Source organism: Palaemon carinicauda, chromosome 36 (genome assembly GCF_036898095.1).
Source record: "Palaemon carinicauda isolate YSFRI2023 chromosome 36, ASM3689809v2, whole genome shotgun sequence".
NCBI lineage: Eukaryota > Metazoa > Arthropoda > Malacostraca > Decapoda > Palaemonidae > Palaemon > Palaemon carinicauda.
The window spans coordinates 18,456,019-18,477,899 of NC_090760.1; the positions used below are offsets into that span (position 1 = coordinate 18,456,019).

The window sequence follows — 21,881 nt, forward strand, 5'->3', positions numbered from 1 at the left end:
GAGTAGGTATACCAGTCTCTTAAGTTCTTGTCAAAGGAAAATCAATGATAACTAACATACACTAGGGTCTTCCTCTAAAACTCTCCCATAATGTCCTTAACGTGGGCACACAAAAGGGGTAGAGAAGATTATTCTGTCCGCTGGAGTCGGCTTATGTCTCTTAGAACTGGACTTGATGTTAGATTTTTTATGATAAAGTCTTTATCAATGTTGAAGCTTCTATGTGCTTAGCAGCATCCTTGCTACCAACAAGAACCCCTGTTGGTAGTAAGGATGATGCTAATCACATAGATGCTTCAACATTGATATAAGACTTTATCATAAAAAAATCTTGAGTCCAGTTCTAAGAGACATGAGCTGACTTCAGCGGACAGAATAATCTTCTCTACCCCTTTTGTGTGCCCACGTTAAGGGCATTATGGGAAGGTTTTAAAGGAAGCCCCATAGTGTATGTTAGTTATCATTATTATTGCTTTTACTTTGACAAGAACTAAGGCCAAGATATCCTAGAATCTACATGGCATTGAAAACACAGATGATAGTCTTCTGCAAGAAGGTCATCCGAGTTTATATACTAATTGAACTAATAACTAATGTTCTGTATCAGAATTTTATCCCTGGAGACATTTACTCAGAAAAATAGGTTTTAAGTTTGGTACAGGTTCCCCACTGTACAGATTCCACTAGAAATAGTGAAAGCTTTCTTAAATTTTCTCCCCATTTACCTTTACCAGGTTGATGCAGGCGAAATAGTCTGCTACTGACCAGCGAGTCATGATTTCTTGATTAGTTGATGTGGTTTGTTGAATATTCTCCCAGGTTCTTGGCAGTAGCAGATTTGATTGCAGTAATTTCTTAGAATATAAATCAAAGCTAAACATGTATAGACTGTTTTGAATGTTTTTCACATACACTTGTGTTATCGAGTACCAAATACCAACTTTGTACCTTTATCCCAAATACAGTCACACCTTGGATTTGTGGGTGTCCTTTAATAACAGCCTGCTGAGACTAACAGCCACCCTTGGTGCAGAATTAAGTTTTTTTACACTCCATGTACCGGTGATTTGACAATGCTGTCAGGTCCAGGGCCTATGCACGACAGGGTGCGAAGCAGAAAACTCTGTTGTAGCAACGTGGTGGCAAATATATAACAATGGGTCGTTTGTTTATAAATGGTTGACTTGCTGTCCATAACGTGAGGAAGCAAGAAAGCTGCAATAAACCAAACTTATTACCTCGTTGGTGGATATTTTAGATACTAAGCTGTTGTAAATTTGTATTGGCATTATATGAAGGATTTAAGATTTTCATTGCTAACTAAACCCTAAGTTTCCCTTACTTACAAAGGTATTTACACTGCTCATTATCCACAGTTGGAATTGAAGACCATTTATGAGATTTTAGTGTTGAAAATACAATTCGTATTTTGTCAATGTTTAATATTTTGTTTTATTGTTACTCTTGAATTTCTAGACTAAATTAAAAACCCTTTTCTTTGTGCAGAACAACAGCCTTTCTGCGAGATCCTGAGAGATCTGACATTATGTTGAGGGTATTGCAACCAGTCTCTACCCTAACATTCAACTTGGCCACTAATGCGGCCGTTTTGAATACATGGACACAAACGCCGCTTGTTTTGGCTGGCATTTGGGCACCAAGCACGCAGGCAAGAAAATTAAAGTTTCTTTGCTTTTTGTTTAGTTTTTCTCATTAATTTCCCTTGTCTGTTAGGTAGTTTAAGTTTACATTATCAGGTGATTTGTTCTACTTCCTTACAGTTTGTATATTTACAATCATGATACATTAATATTTTTACAGCAATTGTTGTTGGGATAGAGAATATAAAATATTATTGCTTTTACTCACATTTTCATTTAAAACTTATGAAGTTTTGATATCAGACCAAACCAAATGTAATACTGTAGATGGTGTCATTAGAGACATGCATTTAGTTGAAGATTTTAATTTAAAGGAAGTATGTTATATTCTGGATGTGTATAAGATAAGGCTGGATAAAAAAGTAGAGTTTCTATTGGCTTTGCAATACTGTATACTTGATTAGAGGACTCCCAATGAAAAGGTGTGTTGATAGTCAGGAGGAAATGATAATTGTTCCGTAACTGGAATACAAACCACACTATTTAATAGGGGTATTACTTTCGGCGTAGCTGAAATGACGAGCCATTAAAATTTAACGAGGGTTTACTACCACACCGCTAGTTAGCGGGGGTAGGGGAGGGTAGCTTGTTAACCCCCCCCCCCACACACACACACACGTGCTTAAGCTCACTTTACTTTTGGCTCGGAGCGAGAATGGTTGTTTCCTCTCTCTCTCCTCGCCTAATTTGGACTGCCATTAATTTTTGTCTTTCACTTACTTTTTCTTATACTTGTAAATATATATATAACATTCTTAATGTTTATGTATATATATGTGTATAGAAATGTAGTAAGTTTTCTTTTCAGTGTTTGTGCTGTGTGTCTATGACAACGACACTTGCGTAGAGCAAGGCCAGCACAGTTCCACTTCGTGGGGAATGACCTCTCCCTCTCTGGTCCATCGGTCTTCCCGTTGGCATATATCCGTTAACTCGGCCGCCGCAGGGGAATCATCATCACCTGGATCCTCTGCATTCATCTATTATCTTTGCTTTTCCTCTTTTCCTACGGGAAACTTGGATTCTGAGCGAAGGGATTGTGGCCTTTTAAGATTGACTACGGTCTCTCTCTACTCGAGGTCGTTCACCTTTACTACAACTACGTACTATTACGGAAGCTCCTTACCCGTTGCGGGTTAGGTTGCTATTCCGTTTGTTTGTTTCAATTATTTTTAGTGAAATCTAATTGTATTTTAACTTTTCAGCTTTCTCCGTGGGGAACACTTCCCTTCGGGGTGTCAGTGGTTCTCACTATTAGTGAATATTCTTAGATGATTTAGATAATTATAATTCTGTTTTTATTACAGTTACTCCGCTCCCCCCCTTCTCCCATGGATGTCATCTGGGGTAGGAGGGCGCATACTTAATTCTTATTTTATGTTTTTCCCTCGGGGTTCCTCCCTAGGGAATTTCTGCTAAAATAATTATTTAATTTTATTTTCCCAGTTAACTATGCAGTTTTTCTTCGTTCGACTAAAGAGTGCCAACGAAGCAGAGCTGTCCTGTTCATGCCTGGGGAATCTGCTGTCGCTGCCGTCCCTCAGAGGACGTCGTCATGGGCGTTATCCCTTCTCTTAGAAGTACTCCCGTGACAACATGCCAGCACTTCAGATCATCTTAGAATGCTAAAGGAGGTTCGCCTCCAGGGATTGGACAACTTCCCTTCCGAGGGAGGTTTCCTCCCCAGGTGTGAGGTTTTCTCCCTTCAGAGGGAGAACTTCCTATACCTTAATAAATTCATCGCCTTCGACTACGGTGGCTGCCCTTCGGCCAGACTTTTCTCCTCCCTTGCTGAGTTTCTCTTCCTTCAGGGGTGGAGGACAGTCTTGGCAAGTCTCTTCTACGAAGTGTTCACCTCTCTCGTTCGCGAGAGAGGCCCCTCATAGAGACTCCTCTTCGGAGGATCACTACTGCTAAGGTCAGCTTGCTGATCCACCGGCCCTAAGGGGCGTCACCACGAGTGTCTTCAGGTCTCTTCTACGAAGTGTCTCCTCTCTCGTTCGCGAGAGAAGCCACTCATAGAGACTCCTCTTCGGAGGATCGCTACTGATAGGTCAGCTTGCTGATCCAACGGCCTTAAGGGGCGTCATCACGAGTGTCTTCAAGTCTCTTCTACGAAGTAGTCATCTCATCTCTCTCGTTCGCGGGAGAGGCCTGTCATAGAGAGACTTCCTCGGAGGATCAAGCAGACCTTCCAGTGACCTCAACCTTGTGCTGCAACGTGGTCCTTTGGACTTCGGTCCTGGACTCTAACACAGATCTTTTACGGTCCCATCGGTGGATGCTTTCCCTTCCAAAGGGCACATCCCAGTTCTTGATCGTCCTGCCAGCTGACCTACCGATCTACCAGCTGAATCTTGCGCAGCAACGAAGGACTTCGGTCCTGGACTCTAAAGCAGACCTGCTTACGGTCCTCATCGGGGGATGCCCGCCCTTTTTTAAAGGGCACATCCCAGTTCCTGATCGTCTTGCCAGCTGACCCTTCAACCTACTAGTGCGTGAAGTGCGTGCGCTCACCGATCTTCTTACGTGCGCAAGCGTCAATGATCTTCTTACGCGCGCAAGCGCCGACGATCTTCTTACACGCCTAAGCGTTGATGATCTTCCGCGCGCGGGTACCGACGGTTTCCCGCTGGCGCGCGTTCGCCGATCTTCTTACACGCGCAAGCGCGGACGATTTTCTTACGCGCGCAAGCGCGGACGATTTTCTTACGCGCGCAAGCGCGGACGATTTTCTTACGCGCCGATGATCTTCTTACACGCGCAAGCGCTGACAATCTTCCGCGCGCGGGTACCGATGGTTTTCCGCGCGCGCTTGCCGATTTTCTTACGCGCGCAAGCGCTGACGATCTTCATACGCGCGCAAGCGCCGATGATCTTTCCCGCGCGCGGGTACCGATAGTCTTCCCCGCGTGCGCGTGTGCCAACATACTGGTACGCGAGTACGCGCCGACAATCTTCAGCGCGCGCGTCGATGATTTTCCACGCGCACTAGCGCCCAAGCGCTAATGCTCCTGCGCGCGCGGCAACAGTTCTGCGCGCACGGCGGACCTTCTCCCCCGCGCGAGCACCTGGGGTCTCCCGCACGCACACCAACAGTATTGCGCGTGTGCGTGCCGACTTTCTTCTGCGCACGGGCGCCGATGGTATCCTGCACGTGCGCCAATAGTCTACCGTGCAAGCGCACCGACGGCCTTACACGCGGGCGCGCTCCGACGGCCTTCGCGTGTGTGCGTTCCAATAATCTTGAGGGCAAGCACACAGCCTTCCGTGCGCTCCGACGGTCTTCAACGTGCGGGTGCCGATGGTCTTCCGCACACGCGCCAACAATCTCCATGTAGTACTCTCACGCACGTGCCAATGCTCCCACTCTTGCGCAACCAATCACGCTTCGGTGCATTCTAGGGAGAATGCACAAACTACACAGTGCCTTACGGCACGCCAGCAATCTTCCTCACTTTCCTGCGCCCTCCTGCGCAGTTACGGTCCCCGGATTCATACGCCAGCTCTTGCCAAAGAGTCAAGGCTCGCAAATCCAATGCACCAGCTCTTGTCTAAGAACCAGCGCTTGCCTGCTCTCCAGGCAGATATTAAGCACCAGCACCATCCGGTGTGCCATCGGTCCAGATTCACCTACACTCGCGCAATTGTCAGTAAAAAGGAGTAAAACTTTTTGGACAGGTCACCTTTGCCCCATTCCTCCCCGCAAGCACATAAACATTGCCACCAGGAAAAGAGGAATAAGGCTCCACAGAGGATTCAAGATCCTGAAGATTCCATCCTACAAGGGAATCGAATCGGGGAATCCTTGGTCCCTGTCTCTTCTAAAGTTTCTTTTTTCCTTGACAGACCAGCGGCAGCAAACAGGAAAGCATCAACAGACTGATCTCTAGATCACTGTTTACTGATGGCTACTTCACAGTTTACTGATCGCTAGGTCGCCAATTGGTAGTTCAATACTGATCTGTGACCTCTAGTCCCTCCAATGACTAACGATCTCCAATTGCTAGCTTTTCCAATCATCGATTGCTAGTCAATAACCAGTCATCAGCTTGCTGATGCTGATCACTAGATCACCGATGGGCAGCTCATCCTTCTTCGATCATTGAACTCAGCTCGCTGATCTCTGACCAGCCCATCTTCACCATGCTCATCTCTGACCAAACAGGGGGGATCATAATCAGCTGGCTGATCTCGAATTCACCATCGGTGCACCGACCACCGATTCATGGTCATCTGTTATTTGCCAGCAGTTCGTGACTTGAACTTACTAGTCAACCGCTTCCTGTAGTTCCTAGATCAGAAGTTATACAACATACTTCTCGCTACTGGCCGTTTGCCATCACGCTAAAGTGATCGGTAAACGTTCGACAACCCTCATCAACGGCTTGCCAACAGGGAACTACTTGCGAGCACTCTCCAACTGCACAGCCCAATGGTTAATCAGTGCTTAACATTCACCAGATTAATTCTATTTTAAGGAATAGCATCAATCCCATCAGGGCGCGTGGGAAGGCTAAGCGTGGCCTTCCTTTTAAAGAATTCTCTCTCAGAGAAGAATCCTTACACTGGATATCGCTCCTGTTCCTTTATGACACGAGTCAAGACTCCAGCGTCGACAATCTTCCATACAAAAGGATCACCAAGGAGCTGTCCCTTTGGGTCGATGCCCACTCCATGTTAGAGTTCGATCGAGGGTTAAGACCTCAGGTCTTCTTTTGCACACTGGACCTTAAGGACACTTACTCCCAGGTCCAAACCATCCATCTAGGAAGGTTGGGAAATTCAGTCTAGACAAACAAGAAACACCAGTTCAAGGCACTGTGCTTCGGTCTTTCCATTACACCCATCCTGGTCTCACAGGATCGGCTTCCGTCTCCGCTCTCTCGGGACGACTGACTGACCTTAGCAGACTCGGTGGCAACCTTGCATTAACACTGGAATTTCTGAAGTCTTTTTTTACCAAGATTCAGTGATCAGGGTAAACCCACGGAATCTTCCCTACTTCCCTCCCAGGAGACTGGTGTATCTGGGAATGATTCTAAACACCAATCTCCACCAAAACCTTCTCGAAACGAGAACGACTTTCATTCCAGGAGACTGGAATCGGAAATAGAAGAAAGGAGGGACCATAGTGCTGCACCACACGACCTCAGCCCTCTGGACAGAGCCCAAAGGTACCTTCACTTAGATCTCTTAAGAGATGAAGGCCAACTTTCTGGTCCTTCAACAGCTTCATCGGTTCCTAACAGACCACTCAGTGATGTGATGGACGACACACCGCACACCACATAGAGGATCACATCGACAAGCAAATAGGATCTGGCTTTGTAGAATCTTCCCATCTAATAGTATAAATACTAAGATGGGCCAAAGCCCGTTTGGTACCATTTTCAGCCCGCTTCATTCCAGACTGGAAGAACAGGCTCGCCAACAATCTGTGCACAGCATCTCAGATAGGTATACCGAATGGACTTTTGATCGCCATGTAGCCGACAAAGTCCCGACTTTACGAGGTCCTCCAACTAGGGGGTCTGTTCATAATGCCCCTGAACCTCAGGCTACTGCTGCTCACCAGCCCTAGACCCCAAAGGCTCTCTGGCAACAACGGTGGGTACAACAGTGACGTTTACGTCTCGTCCCTGTTTTATCTAGAGAAGGGCACTCAACAAGGCTAGAACATCGGTCAACCTATCAAGGACGCACCTAGCTCCGCTATGGCATTATGCGGAAAGGTCTCCAAACCTTCTCCAGCTCCTTATAGAGCCTCCAAGAGAACCCTCTCCTCATATCAGACAACCCACTTCGACACCTACCACAAGCTATAGCTTTACTATGAGTGTACGCCTGGAGGCTACCCAATACCTCTTTGCGAAGAGGATGTCTAGATACCGGAGGAGTTCCTCAGCATCAGTCTACCAGGAAGTATCACGTCTTGTGGGGTGGGCGTCATTGGAAAGTGTCTCTTCTCTCGATACCTCGATTCCAGCAATAGCGGAATCCTCAGGTATATGCAAGAGGAAAAGATCCCTTATTCAGTTTCGATAGGTAAAGATGATCACTCAACCTTGATCCTTCACCTTCATACTGAAAGAAAGGGACACCCTTTCATCGATAGACTTTTCCTAACTCATACGGACTTAGTACTTGCCTTTCCCCAGTCGGAATTGAGACCTTCCTCTCAGAACATGGTTTAATCTCCAATCCCTAAAGGGACCTCCTTGTGTTCCACTTCACCAGGCAACAAATTTCCTCCTGATTTAAGAACACAATGTTCCTACACACTCGGACAGCAACCATACGAGTTAAGGAACTTCATGGTCTCTCTTTCAACATTGCCCATTAGTGAGAAGGGCGAAAGGCAAGGGTCAGTTTCGTCCCTGAGTATGTCACCAGACACAGTCTCCAGAGGTGACGGATCCTACACAAGTCTCAACTAGGTAACGGTCGATCCAGATCATCCGTTACTGTACCTCAGGGTGAGGTATGAGACCTTGCCTAAAGTAAACGGCAATGGCCTGCCCGGGTCCCTCCTCTTGTCAACACCGAGAGAGACTAGAGGAGGATCGCCGAAACATCATCTCGGCATGACGACTCACAGTGTCAGGGGCATAACTATGCCCCTGGTCCTTCTTAGCAGGTTACTCTGTGACGGAGGTTTTACAAGAAAGGATGTGAATGCTCCAGGTGACTTTCACAACCTTTCTCCTGCAAGACATAACCCACAGGAACTCGATACGATCTCTATCGGTCCAGTGGTGGCTGCACAACAGCTGGTTATATACCTCAAGCTCCTTATTGGACAAGTAGCAGAAGGTTGAGGGCACTGTTACCCGGTTTTAGTCTGCGTGAATGAAAAGATTTGACTGGCTCTTATTCTTTTCTTCATCCTACCCTCTCGTGGGGAAAGCTGCATCCTGGGTTTTCTGCATAGCTGACCTCAAACCACTACGGGTAAACCATGCTTCCTTGTGTTCCTAGTATTAAGACTAATACTGTTACGTCCCCATACCCTGACGAGGTGGTATTGGGAAAGTCCTAGGCTACAAGTTCCCATCTAAAGAACTTCAGGACAACTTCCTAGGACTAGTCACACTTCTTCATACCTTCACACACAAGTTGCGTAGGCCGCAGTCCTTGCGCAGCAAGGTTCTAGCGAGGTGCAAGGACTCCTTATTTCTTGGGTGCTTACACACTCAAATAACGAGCCCCCGGGCAAAGCCAAAAAGCCAGACTGGCAGGGACGTCCACCCTTCCTAATCGGTGAGTTACCCCTATTAAATAGCGTGGTTTGTATTCCAGTTACGGAAAAAATGACAAATTCGTAGATAATTTGTATTTTTCCTAACTATATAAACCTTAGCTATTTAATCAAACTTGCCCGCCAGCCCCATCCCCCTTGAAGTCCTACCTCCAAGCAAAGTGAGCTCAAGCACAGGTGTGTGTGAGGGGGGGTGGGGGATAGCAAGCTACCCTCCCCTACCCCCGCTAACTAGCGGTGTGGGTAGTAAACCCTCGTTAAATTTTAATGGCTCGTCATTTCAGCTACGCCGAAAGTAATACCCCTATTAAATAGCTAAGGTTTGTATAGTTAGGAGAAATACAAATTATCTACGAATTTGTCATTTTCAGAGTATTTAACAATTATTTCTCTGAATTACCTCTTAAACTAGGAGGTAGGTAGTAAATTGTAGCTTGCCTACTTTTGTTATGGAAAAGAGTTTTGAAACTGTTGTCTGAAAAGCTTCCTCATCTGTTCTTTGATCTTCCAAACCAAATTCCTGCATTTTGTAGTTACATCACTTCAGAACCTTTTATTATTTTCGTTGTGAGTGCCCGTGTCTTTGGTGGGTAATGGAAGTACATATATACATACATACATATACCAAGGCTCTTCCCCCAATTTTGGGGGTTAGCCGACATCAAACAAATGGAACAAAAAAGGGGACGTCTCCTCTCTACGTTCCTCCCAGCCTGACAAAGGACTCAACCGAGTTCGGCTGGTACTGCTAGGGTGGCACAACCCACCCTCCCACATTATCCACCACAGATGAAGCTTCATAATGCTGAATCCCCTACTGCTGCTACCTCCGTGGTCATCCAAGGCACCGGAGGAAGCAGCAGGGCCTACCGGAACTGCGTCACAATCGCTCGCCATTCATTCCTATTTCTAGCACGCTCTCTTGCCTCTCTCGCATCTATCCTCCTGTCACCCAGAGCTTCCTTCACTCCATCCATCCACCCAAACCTTGGCCTTCCTCTTGTACTTCTCCCATCTACTCTTGCATTCATCACCTTCTTTAGCAGACAGCCATTTTCCATTCTCTCAACATGGCCAAACCACCTCAACACATTCATATCCACTCTACCTGCTAACTCATTTCTTACACCCATTCTCACCCTCACTACTTCGTTCCTAACCCTATCTACTCGAGATACATTAGCCATACTCCTTAGACACTTCATCTCAAACACATTCAATTTCTGTCTCTACGCCACTTTCATTCCCCACAACTCCGATCCATACATCACAGTTGGTACAATCACTTTCTCATACAGAACTCTTTACATTCATGCCCAACCCTCTGTTTTTCACTACTCCCTTAACTGCCCCCAACACTTTGCATCCTTCATTCACTTGCTGACGCACATCTGCTTCCACTCCACCATTTGCTGCAACAACAGACCCCAAGTACTTAAACAGTGTACAGTAGAGAAGGTACAGTGGAGAAAGTGTTACCCTTGCAGGAAATGCAAACTTTTACCTGTACAGTACTAGAGTTACAGTGAAGTTGAACCCATCAGCGTTTTGTCATGTTTAGCAGGTCTATTCGGTGAACCTTTATGATTGATGTTACATTGACCGATTTCATGAAAAAAGTGTTTTCAAAAACCTTATTACAGGTTAAGAGTATTTTTTAAATTCAAAGATTTAAAACATTTAAGAAAATATTACAAATCTGTAAAATAGAGTACAGTACTTTGAAACATTGTGTTATTTTGTATACCGTACTGTGTACAATATAGTACTTTTATTTGTTCTATCATAAAGGTGTATTATAGTATTGTATCGACAGTTGTATATGTTTTTGGCAAAAAACTCATAATGAGGAAGTATATCTAATGTAGTAACCATGCATGTTATAATTATGGGTAATATCTCAGTTTTATTCTTGCAGTCTGTTGTTGCCGACCCTGTTTTGGCTGCTACGGATGTTGCCAGTACCGTGTATGATCAACCTACAGTTGGGGTAGCCATTCCCGTGGTAGAGACTCCAATTTGTGACGAAATGTTCAACATGATCATTGGTGGGACACCTGAAACCAGCTTTATCAAAGATTCAATGGAGAAGCAGAACTCTGGTGAATTAAAAGATGGTAAAAGATCTACACAGCGTGAACAGAAGGACGCAGACAAAAGTGTAAATAAAGCCGATGATAATCTTCCTAGTTCATCCAATGAGAAAATAGAATCTCCTGATACACATGAAATCAGTGATCTGACAGAGAGTGCAGAACACGACCAAACGGAAATCGGTAGCACTGACGAATATCTGGAAAGTTCTGTAGAAAATTCTATGGCGGGATCTTGCGTGCGTACCTGGAGTGTAGACTCTTGCCAGAGTTTGTATCAGTCGGGTCCTGCGTTTTCCAAAATAATTTCAGATCTTGACACTAGCAATCCGTTTTCTTACCTCAATAGTGAAACTGCAGAAAATAGCCAAGCAGTATTGTCAGCTGATTCAACACCAAGTCAGGAGGTGAGTTTTTTAAATCATATAATAATAATTTTGCTATAGTATTGATTTTAACTGTGCCACGAAGGCGAGGTATATACATCCTAGTATGCATAATGCATTAGGTTGCAGTTGGCATCCACAAATTCCAGGGGTCATATAGATAGGGAAGATCTGTCTGAAATGGATAAAGATAGCACATAATATCTATCGTGAAGGTTTTGAAGCTGTTGTGAGATTTAGTAACAATTCCATGAAGTATTTTAAATTTTGAATTTAAATTTCTTTAGATAATACTGTATACAAGTACTTTTTACTGTGGTATGCTAACATAATCTGATTTAGTACTTCTACATTTGAAAACTTTTGTCTGCTAATGCTTTGATGTGCGTCATTTCAGTCTTCGAGGTCAGATGATGCTGAGAAACTAAATTATGAGGTGCTTCCTCAGCAATCAGTTTCCAAGGAGGTGAGTTTATAGATGCCGGAAATGTTGAATAGGTAAATTCTATTATAATTAAAGGGTCAGTTATTGAGTTATATCCATAGCTCTTGTGAAGATAAAGTTGAATATAGAATTGTTCACCAAACTAACAAACCTTCCATTATTTATATATGGATATATCTTTCGGCAAAGCTGGAAGGTAGCCACTTAGACTTTTAGTGTGAGGTGGCAACCCTACTCGTAACTTGGGTAGGGGGTGGCTAGTGGTACTAGCTACCTGTATGTAACTCGCGGAGTGATTGAACTTGCCACGTTTTCTTTTTGGCTTGTTGAGTGGACGTCTCCTCTCTCTCCTCAAGGTTGCCATAGACATTCTTGAACATTATTGTTTTGTGCTCATTTTATGCCTACTTTCTCTTTTTCAAGTGTGGTTGTGCTTAGTTAATGATATGCGAACGTGCCTTGGTTCCGGAGATCGTACTTGCGAGACCTTCATGTTATCGATAGACACCGACCCGCATTCTTTGTGTCCGACATGTAGAGGGTGTAGTTGTGAGCAAGACTTGCCTTATGACGAGTGTAGGGAGTGGTCTGCCTCCAAGTGGAAGAAGTTTAGGAAGTGTAGGGAGAAGAAGACTTAAGGGCGATCGTTCTCTCTCCGAGTCTAACTCGGAGATGAAACAATCACGAGTTTCTTTCTCTTCTTTGCTTTCTCTCTCACCCCATTCCAAAGCTCCTTCTCGACCGTCTTCCTTCGGAGAATGACCTAGTAGGAACATAGTCCCTCTAACTCCTGGGCAATCTCACTGACTTGGGGTTGTTGTTGCTTCCTCTAGGGAAATGACCTCTCCCTCTGCTGCTGAGATGACCTTCTCTATTTGAGATGTTTTGCAGGCTTGGCCTTCCTTGGAGATTTCTTCTTCCCCCTCCGAAGGAAGCGCCTCTTTGTCTCCTTCATTGTGGGGCTGCGAGAGACTCTTTGCCTGTGGCCAACTTCGCTCTGGGCATTTGCGAGGTTCTGCTTTCTTCCTCCGGACAAGCTCCGGGTGACGGCGAACCATCCAACCATCTGGTGGCCCCGTCATCTCAATTTACAGACCTTTGTTTCTCCCTTTAAGAATGTTGCCAGATTGCAGGCTAACCCCCTTCCTACTGGTGCTGCAGACAATCTTCAGGTGGACAACGCTGCATCTGATTGATCGCATGACGAGATCGGAATTTATTCCCCCAGATGCTGAAGCCTTGATGAGGATGGGGGCTTAGGGATTAGCAGCTGGGCTCTAATGAACAGTGGGAACTACTTCCCATTGGACCTCGGTGCCCAGCTGTCGATCCAACTAAATCAGTCAGCACTTTCTCTTTTACTTTTGATTATTTCTTTTTTCTCCCATCTCTTCCTTTTGGGCTCGATATTGTTGACGACTTTGGCATGTTCGATTTTACTTTGGATGCTGCTTTGGATTTGGCGGAGTGTGGGATGGACTGCATTCCATCTCAACCTGTGCCAATTTAGACGCCATCACCCTCTGGCAGATCCCATTGGGTGCAGACCAAGTCTGTTAAGAGTCGGGCTCCAGTGATCCGGTTTTAAGTCACCCATATTTGCGGGTAATGGGTGACGCCAGGCATTGGAGTCGATGGTGGGAGGGGCTAACTACCCCCACTGACCAGTGTACGCCCACCTTAAGAGAGGCAGCTCCTCTCTAATAGAGGACTGGTCCCCGCTGAAGCCTCTTCTCATGTTGGGCCACATGGGATAGGAGGACTGACATCCTCCGATAAGAGGTGATAACCCGGCTTGCTCACAACAAAAAAACCCACCCCTCTGTTGACGACCTGGAAAATACAAACATGGTCCTCGGTACAGACAGCTCCAACTCGGGTTCTAACATTGTAACGTTAGAACCTTATTCACGTCATGTGAATAATAAAACGCTAGAGAAGAAGAGAGAGAGAGTGAAAAATGATGACAGTACAGAAAGATATAGAAAAGTAGAAGTATTACCTGGTCACTATGAACTAGTGAATTATGAAGATTTTTTTATCTTGGAATTTGAAAACGGAAGAAATGAGCGTATAAATGTTTTTAAAGCTAATAGGGAAATAGTTACTTTATGTGGAGGGCAGCCAAAAATTTTACCCCAGGGAAATGGAAGTCTCTTGATAGAGACGCTGTCCCCATTACAAGGTGAAAGGTTAAAAACACTTACAACATTGAATGGTCATAGCGTAAAATGCGTTTCGCACCCTACTTTCAACCAGAGTAGAGGTGTGATATATGCTCCAGAATTGTTGGATATAGAGGAATAAGAAATAGAGGATGAACTGAAAAATCAAGGAGTAGTTAAAGTAGTCAGAATGAGAAAGAGAGTTGGAGAACAACGTATCCCTCTTGCTACTCTGATTATAACATTTGATCAATGCCGATTACCAAATGTTATAAAAGCTGGTTGGCTATCTTTGAAGGTAAAACCATATATCCCGTCACCATTGCGATGTTATCATTGCCAAATGTATGGCTATTTAAGCCAGAAATGTAAAGAAAAACTAAACAATAAGCCAGCTGTTTGTGCCAACTGTGGAAAAAGTAGTCATGGAGTATGCATAGAAAACCCTAATTGCATACATTGTGGGGAAGCACACCCAGCTACATCTAAAAGCTGTGTAAAGTTTATTTTTGAAAAAGAAATTCAGGCCATTAGGACCATGGAAAGGGTTACTTTTAAAGAGGCTCGTAAAAGAGCTCTTGAAAAGTAAATAAGACCAGGGCAACCTTTTTCAATGGCTCTGAAGAAAAACTTGCCAAACCACACAGACGAAAATTATATCTCTACTTCTAAGATAAAGAAACAAATGAAAGTAGTTAAAGAGGTTGAAAGTCCCATCAAAAATCTATATCCAGAAATTGTAGAAAAATCAAAACGGATACTTAAAGATCTGAAAATTATTCAAAAGCCAACTACTCCGATTTTAAACAATAGTACAAACCTCTCACAGGCCGTTTCCTTGCCTGATCTGATGGAGGTTGCACTTGAAACCAATTTACCTGGTGAACCCGTAGTGGGGAAGGTGCAAAAACCTGACAGATCACAATCTTTTAATCGAAAAAGAGAGAGACCTCCCTCCCTCTCGCCTCCTACCATAAGAAACATTAAAGTCACGACTTCCAATAAATATGATATCTTGTCTGCTGATGGTTCTGAACAACTAGAAGGTAAATTGAACCAATCAGAAATTCAAGTTGAGGTCCACCATCCTCCTCAACAATTAGATCAAAAGGACACAAAGAAAAAGAGAAACACAAAACCCACTATATCAAGATCCTCTCTAGAGTTACCTCCAGGAAATATTGTTAGATCAAATATTGCCAATGGGAAGACTTCATCTAAGGTGTCTTCCAAAAAATAAACCATAGTTTTTTCCTCCATTCTGCAATGGAATTGCCAGGGTTTAAGGGCGAAATATGAACAACTTAAGCTCCTCATACGTGAGCACTCCCCTATAACAGTATGTCTACAAGAAAGCAAGCTCGATGCTAATACTCCTTGTCCCAGAGAGTATGTTAGCTATAGGACACCATATGATCAACGAGCAGGGAGCCATGGGGGAAGTCTCATATACGTTCGTCGAGATGTTCCCCAAATATCTTTGTCTATCTGTACCCCTCTGCAGGCAGTGGCTGTACAGATTGATATAGGGAGAAAATACATAATCTGTTCTCTTTACTTGCCTCCAAATGATAACATCTCATATGATAATATAGTAGAAGTGATTAAACAACTCCCACAACCCTTTCTCTTACTAGGAGATCTTAATAGTAGACATCCTTTATGGGGTGATGTTTTAGCAAATGCAAGGGGTAATATTATATCGTCAATTTTGGAGAATGAAGATGTCGGACTCCTCAATACAGGAGAGCCCACACTTTTTCATGTACAGACAGGTACCTTGTCCTGCATTTACCTATCAGTTGCAAGCTCTAACTGTCTTCTCGATTTTAATTGGAGAACATTAGATGATTGGCATACTAGTGATCATGCACCAATCATTATAAACACCAACAATGGTCCACCTTTACAAAGATCGCCTCGATGGAATCTTGATAAGGCGGACTGGAATAGATTTCGGGAGTTAAGTGAAATTGAAGGAAATGCAGAACAGTTTGAAAGTGTTGATGATGCCATAGACTTACTTAATGGAACTCTTCACACAGCAGGAGTGAATTCCATTCCCAAGACAACTGGGATATTCAGACGACGACCAGTCCCCTGGTGGTCATCAGAACTAACTGCCCTGCACAGAGCCACAAGAAAGTCTTTAACTCGATTGCGCATGCGCCGTAATGAGGAGAATTTAGTCACATACAAGAAATGTAGAGCACAGTTCCGCCGTGCCATGAAAGAAGCTAGGCGCCAGTCTTGGATGTCATTTGTTTCCTCCATTAACAGTAGAACACCAACATCATCTGTGTGGAGGAAAGTCAAAAAGATAGCAGGCAAATTCACCCCAAACCCACCACCAGTGTTAAAGATAAATGGCCAGTATATGACTGGAGCAACCGAAGTTAGCAATGCCCTGGCTGACCATTTCTCAAATGTATCGTGCAAGTGTGAAGCAGCTCCTGGTCACCAGTATAGGAGCATTGAAGAAAAGAAAGTTTTAAACTTCGCAACAAGAAAGCAAGAGTCATACAATTCTCCTTTTACTGAAAGAGAATTTGATTCTGCTCTTGCTACTTGTAACGATACAGCCCCTGGACCCGATGGAATTCCATATGCAATGATTAAATATGTACCTTTTAATACAAAGTTATTTATTTTAAGCATTTTTAATAGAATATGGCATGATCATAGTTATCCAAGTGTTTGGGAACTAGCCATTATTTTAGCCTTTTTTAAACCCGGTAAGGACAAGTTTTTAGCAGCAAACTACCGACCTATTGCATTGACATCTTGTTTATGTAAAATTACGGAGAAGATGGTCAATGCAAGAATGATTTGGTACCTTGAAAAGAAGAATATTTTATCACCCATTCAATGTGAATTCAGGAAAATGCACTCAACGACTGATGTGCTGATACAACTTGAGTTCTCCATTTGTGAAGCCTTTGCTTCCAAACAGCACCATATGACAGTCTTTTTTGATCTTGAAAAGGCATATGATACCACATGGAGATACGGTATACTTTAAAGAATCCATGAGTGCAGATTGAGAGGTGAGCTACCACTATTCATCCAGTCATTTCTTTCACATAGAGTTTTCCAAGTGAGAGTTGGGGAAACTCTATCACAGAGTAAATGCCAGGAAGGAGGAGTTCCTCAGGGGAGTGTGCTGAGTGTAACCCTTTTTGCACTAGCAATTAATGGGATATCCTCAGTCATTCCCCGGGATGTTCTCGCAACATTATTTGTGGATTATCTCTCCATATCATTTGCTGGGGCCAGAATGGCAATGGTTGAGAGAAAAATCCAACTCTCTATTGATAAAATTATCCATTGGGCCGATATGAATGGATTTAAGTTCTCAACAAGTAAAACTACAATTGTCCATTTCTGTCGTATACAGGGAGTACATCCAGACCCGGATATATACATCAAAGGTCAACGGATCCCATGTGCAAGTGAAGCTAAATTTTTAGGGTTGATATTTGATTGTAGGCTTACATGGGTTTCTCACTTAAAAGCATTAAAAGCTAAATGTGTTGAAGCTATGAATCTTTTAAAAGTATTGTCCCATACATCATGGGGGGCAGACCGCAATACAATTTTAAAATTATACAAGGTCTTGATATTTTCCAAAATTAGTTATGGATGCGAAATATACTCCTCAGCAACCCCAAGCCGGTTAAAAATACTAGATTCAATACATCATGCTAGCATTAGATTGTCCACAGGAGCCTTTAGAACCTCCCCTATCACAAGTCTCCTTGTTGATGCTGGGGAGTTGCCTCTGGACCTTTACCGAATGTCCTCTATTATTCGGTATTGGTTTAGATTGCAAAGACTCCCTAATTCTTCAGCCTTTCAGACTGCAAGCCTTGTAAGGCACTCAACCTACTTTGAGTTGCACCCAAAATCTCCTCAACCTTTTGGGTTTCGGGTTAAACAATTATTAAACAATCTGGATATAATTAGAAATAAGGTGCTTCCATTCAAGGTATCATCAACGCCTCCATGGAAATTACCTGACATATCTTTTTGTAGATACTTTATTGGAGTTAAGAAGAATATGACTGACTTAGAATCCAGGTCTCTTTTTATGGAACATGTTGAAGAACATAGAGGATCGACTTTTATATATACTGATGGCTCCAAATCTGATGCTGGCGTTGGATTTGGAGTACATAGTAATGATTTTAATTGTAGAGGTGCACTTCCTCTAACAGCTTCCATATTTACTGCCGAACTGTATGGCATATTAACCGCTATTGAGAAAATAGCGTTGGAAAAGGAGGGTAATTTTACAATTTTTAGTGATGCAAGGAGTGTTCTTCAAGCTTTAGAAGTTTTTAATTCTAGTAACTCTCTAGTTTTAAAGATTTTAGAATGGCTTTTTATTATTGGACGGAAAGGTATAACAGTTCGATTTTGTTGGGTTCCAGCACATGTAGTTGTGTCTGGGAATGAGAAGGCAGATTTACTGGCGAAGAATGCGGCATCCGAGTTGCTACCAAGGAGGTATCCCATTCCGTGTAACGACTTCCTACCTTACATCAAGAAATTGGTTTGTGATAAATGGCAACAGCACTGGGATAGTCAAGAGGGCAATAAAATGAGGGAAGTAACAAATATCATATCACCTTGGAGGTATAACATGATACCCCGAAAATGGGAAACGACTCTTTGTCGTCTCCGTATTGGTCACACACGGTTGACACGAGTTTCTGCTGAAGGGCCAACACCAACCGTATTGCGAGGACTGTTTAGTACCTTTAACAGTGAGGCATTTGTTGACCGAATGCCCTAATTTTACTAACTTAAGAAATAGATATCTGTTTGAGGCTCGAGGTGAGGATGGCAGGTTTATCCTTGCCAAGATTCTTGGACATGATGTGTCTTACTATGCGAGTGGAATTTTTAGATTTATTTCAGAAGCAGGTCTTCTGAAAACTATTTAACTTTTGTAATAACTTCTTAATTTTTATGGTTTTAATCGAATTCTCTTTTAATTTTCATATACAGTAAATGGTATCGGCGTCAATGACCTTAGATGTCAGGATGCCAGAAAACTTTCAATCAATCAATTGGAATTTATTCTGATCAACGATCGCAGGGGTGAGATTCATCACTTCATCTTCCTGGTTGGTCGGGATGTCGTTTGAGGCAAGCTAATGATGAGAGCAGAATTGATTCTGTTCAAAGATCGCAAGAACGAGACTCATTACCTCGTCTTCCTGGTCGGTCAGGGTGTCGTTCACGACAATGTGATGTTAACGTTAAAGATCAAACATTATCATGATCTCAACGCTCTTCTTCACGAAGGCGTTTTAACTCTAGGGCTTCTGTCACGAGAACGAAGGTTATCTTGGTCTCGGCGTTCTTCTTTCCTAAAATGTTATAATAAGAGTTCAAAATCAAGAGCTATATGCTCACGATCACTAGATTTAAGCTCATGGTCTCAAGATTTGCGTTCGCATTCACGAGTTCAATGATCTCAGTCTCGAACTAGACAATAACGATCTCGACATTCATGATCACGAGGACGACGCTCACATTCACGAGGGCGACGCTCACGCTTGCGGAGTTGTCATTCACAACGATCTCAGTCTTGATCTAGAGGTTCACGATCTCAACATTCGTGATCATGAGGACGACATTTATGTTCACGAGGGCGACGCTCACGTTTGCGGAGTTGTCGTCCACGAAGTGAATAAAGTTCACGTTTGCGAGGGTGCCGTTCACGTTCAAGAAGAAGAGACACTAGACATTCTAGACGCTCCGGTTCATGAATTAGTTGTTAACGTTTTGAGTGAGACTCGCGAACGTGATGCTCACGTCATGAGCCGAACGCTCACAATCACAAAAGAAACATTCAGTTGTAGGACATTCTAAGAGTTCTTCTTCCAGACAAACTACAACTGTTAAAGGACATTCAACTGACCAGATCTCTGTTTTGCATCCTACTAAGTTGTCCCCTGTTCCGTTTGTGGCCTGGGGTGCTTTAGCCAAATAATCACCGACGCTCCTTCGTTCGATAGCGCCGAAGTTCTCCACAGTGCTTCTAGTCGCTCATATTCTGAGGCCTCTATCGTCACCTGTGGCAAGTGTTAGTCCTCCTCCTGTTCCTCAGGTTTCCATAGGGCTTCCAGCTTCTCGTTTGCCTTTGGTCCCTCGTGATTTTGAAGTTTCTGCTCTTGAATAGCTTGCGTTTCAGCATGATTCTTGCGCTTTCACGAGTAATTCTCCCAATTTCATGAGTTTTTCGCAAGCTCCTATGGCAAAATCAATTCCTACACCTTCGGTGAAGATTCCCGCTGTGACCACCTCTAGCGGTAGACCAATTCCCTTCCCTGAAGGGTTTAAATAACCCCTAAATAAGTTTGTTTGAGTTCCTATACTGTATCTCCTGACAGACCCCTTAGAATAACTAAGGAATATCTCTCTATGCTACAGAGACTCGCCTAAGACGCTGCGGGCATCTGAATGTCCTCCGATTCACAAACTTTCTCCACCTCCTAGTCTTCCGAAGGAAACCCCGGACCTTTCAAAAAGAGGAAAGCTTCCTTCTTGGTATTATACTCTGTTTTCAGACCTACAAAATTCCTTTAGGTTGGCCTTTCCACCTAAGCCCCGTCTTTCTCAAATCAGGGGTACCCCGCCTATCCCATTTGAGAGTTTGTCGTTTGCTTTCTCTCACATTGAAGATGACTTAGACCCAAGAAGGACTTCAGTCCAAAGTAGCATCTCATTAGCGCCGAGTTCTATGTCCAAACCCCGGCGCTAAGGACAGAGTTTCTTCGGTATTAAATCCATGTCTGCAGTGACTTCCGGTAACTCTGGATAGGAATTTCCACAAACTAATCTCTGAACGGAGGAAGGAGAAGACGACCTAGACTCCTCCTCATGCGGATCTTGTTCAACCCCGCATTAACAGAGATCTTGGATCCCCAAAGTAAGTCCCGCCAAACCTCCTGTCCCTAAGTCTGGTATTTCAAGGGAACCTAAAGCTATTCCTAAAACCTCGATCTTGGATAGGAATTTTCCTCCACCAAAAGAGTCAAAGGACTCTAAAATGGTCCCCAAGAATACTAAGATCAAGGATCCACAAGGACAAGAGTTAGAGGCAGGTTCCCCTGAGAGGGGTCCTTCTCATGATATGGTTGACGACTTCAACCTGTCCCAGGCTTCCATGGACGAATACTTTGAGGTAGATGATGATGTGGACACGAACGAAGAATTTTTCCCAAGAGCGGCTAGTCCCAATTTTCGTTCAGAATAGGAACGAAAGAACTCTGAGCACACCTTTTGGCAGGTCTTAGCCTGCACGAGATCCTTCAATAGCTTGTCGGATACTAGTACGACCTCCTGGGAGGGGAAAGAAATGGTCCTTGACCAGATCTTTGGTACTCAGGGGCCTCCTAAGACTAGTGCTGCTTTACCGTGGTTGAAGGGCCTAACGGCCGCTAGAAGGAAGGCTATCTCGCAGATAGCCGGAACTTCTTGTTCCCTGAGAGCAGGTTCATCTTCCCGGTCTCTCCCACTTCCTTTTATACTTCAAATAGCGTTATGCAGTCGAGAACAAACTTTAATCAACTCTTGACCTCTCTGTCGAACAGCTGACTAGGGGTATTCCTTCTCAGACACACACTTCCTAGAGAGCTTCCTTCTCTGCATTGGAGCTCCTAAACATAGAAAGGTGCGAAATATGCCACTCGGCTGCTTCTTGGCTCGATCTATGATTTGTGGCGTTAGGACGAATCGTGTAGTCCGAACACTTATCTAAAGTATCCATGAGGAAGTCCTTGGAATCCTTCCTGTTATCGGGGACCCATATGTTGGAGTTTTTGTCGCGCCATGCAGTTAATGTATGGGCCAATGC

The 21,881-nt window shown here is 43.8% G+C and overlaps 1 protein-coding gene across 1 annotated transcript in view; it reads left to right on the top strand.

Annotated features, from left to right (window-relative positions):
* The window catches only part of LOC137628790 (pleckstrin homology domain-containing family M member 1-like), a 58,796-nt gene that overhangs the window by 2,473 nt on the left and 34,442 nt on the right, over positions 1 to 21,881 (top strand). The window contains exons 3-5 of the mRNA XM_068360009.1: positions 1,507 to 1,669; positions 10,841 to 11,422; positions 11,799 to 11,867. Of these exons, the coding sequence (XP_068216110.1) occupies positions 1,507 to 1,669; positions 10,841 to 11,422; positions 11,799 to 11,867 (814 nt within the window). The remainder of the gene's footprint in view (positions 1 to 1,506; positions 1,670 to 10,840; positions 11,423 to 11,798; positions 11,868 to 21,881) is intronic.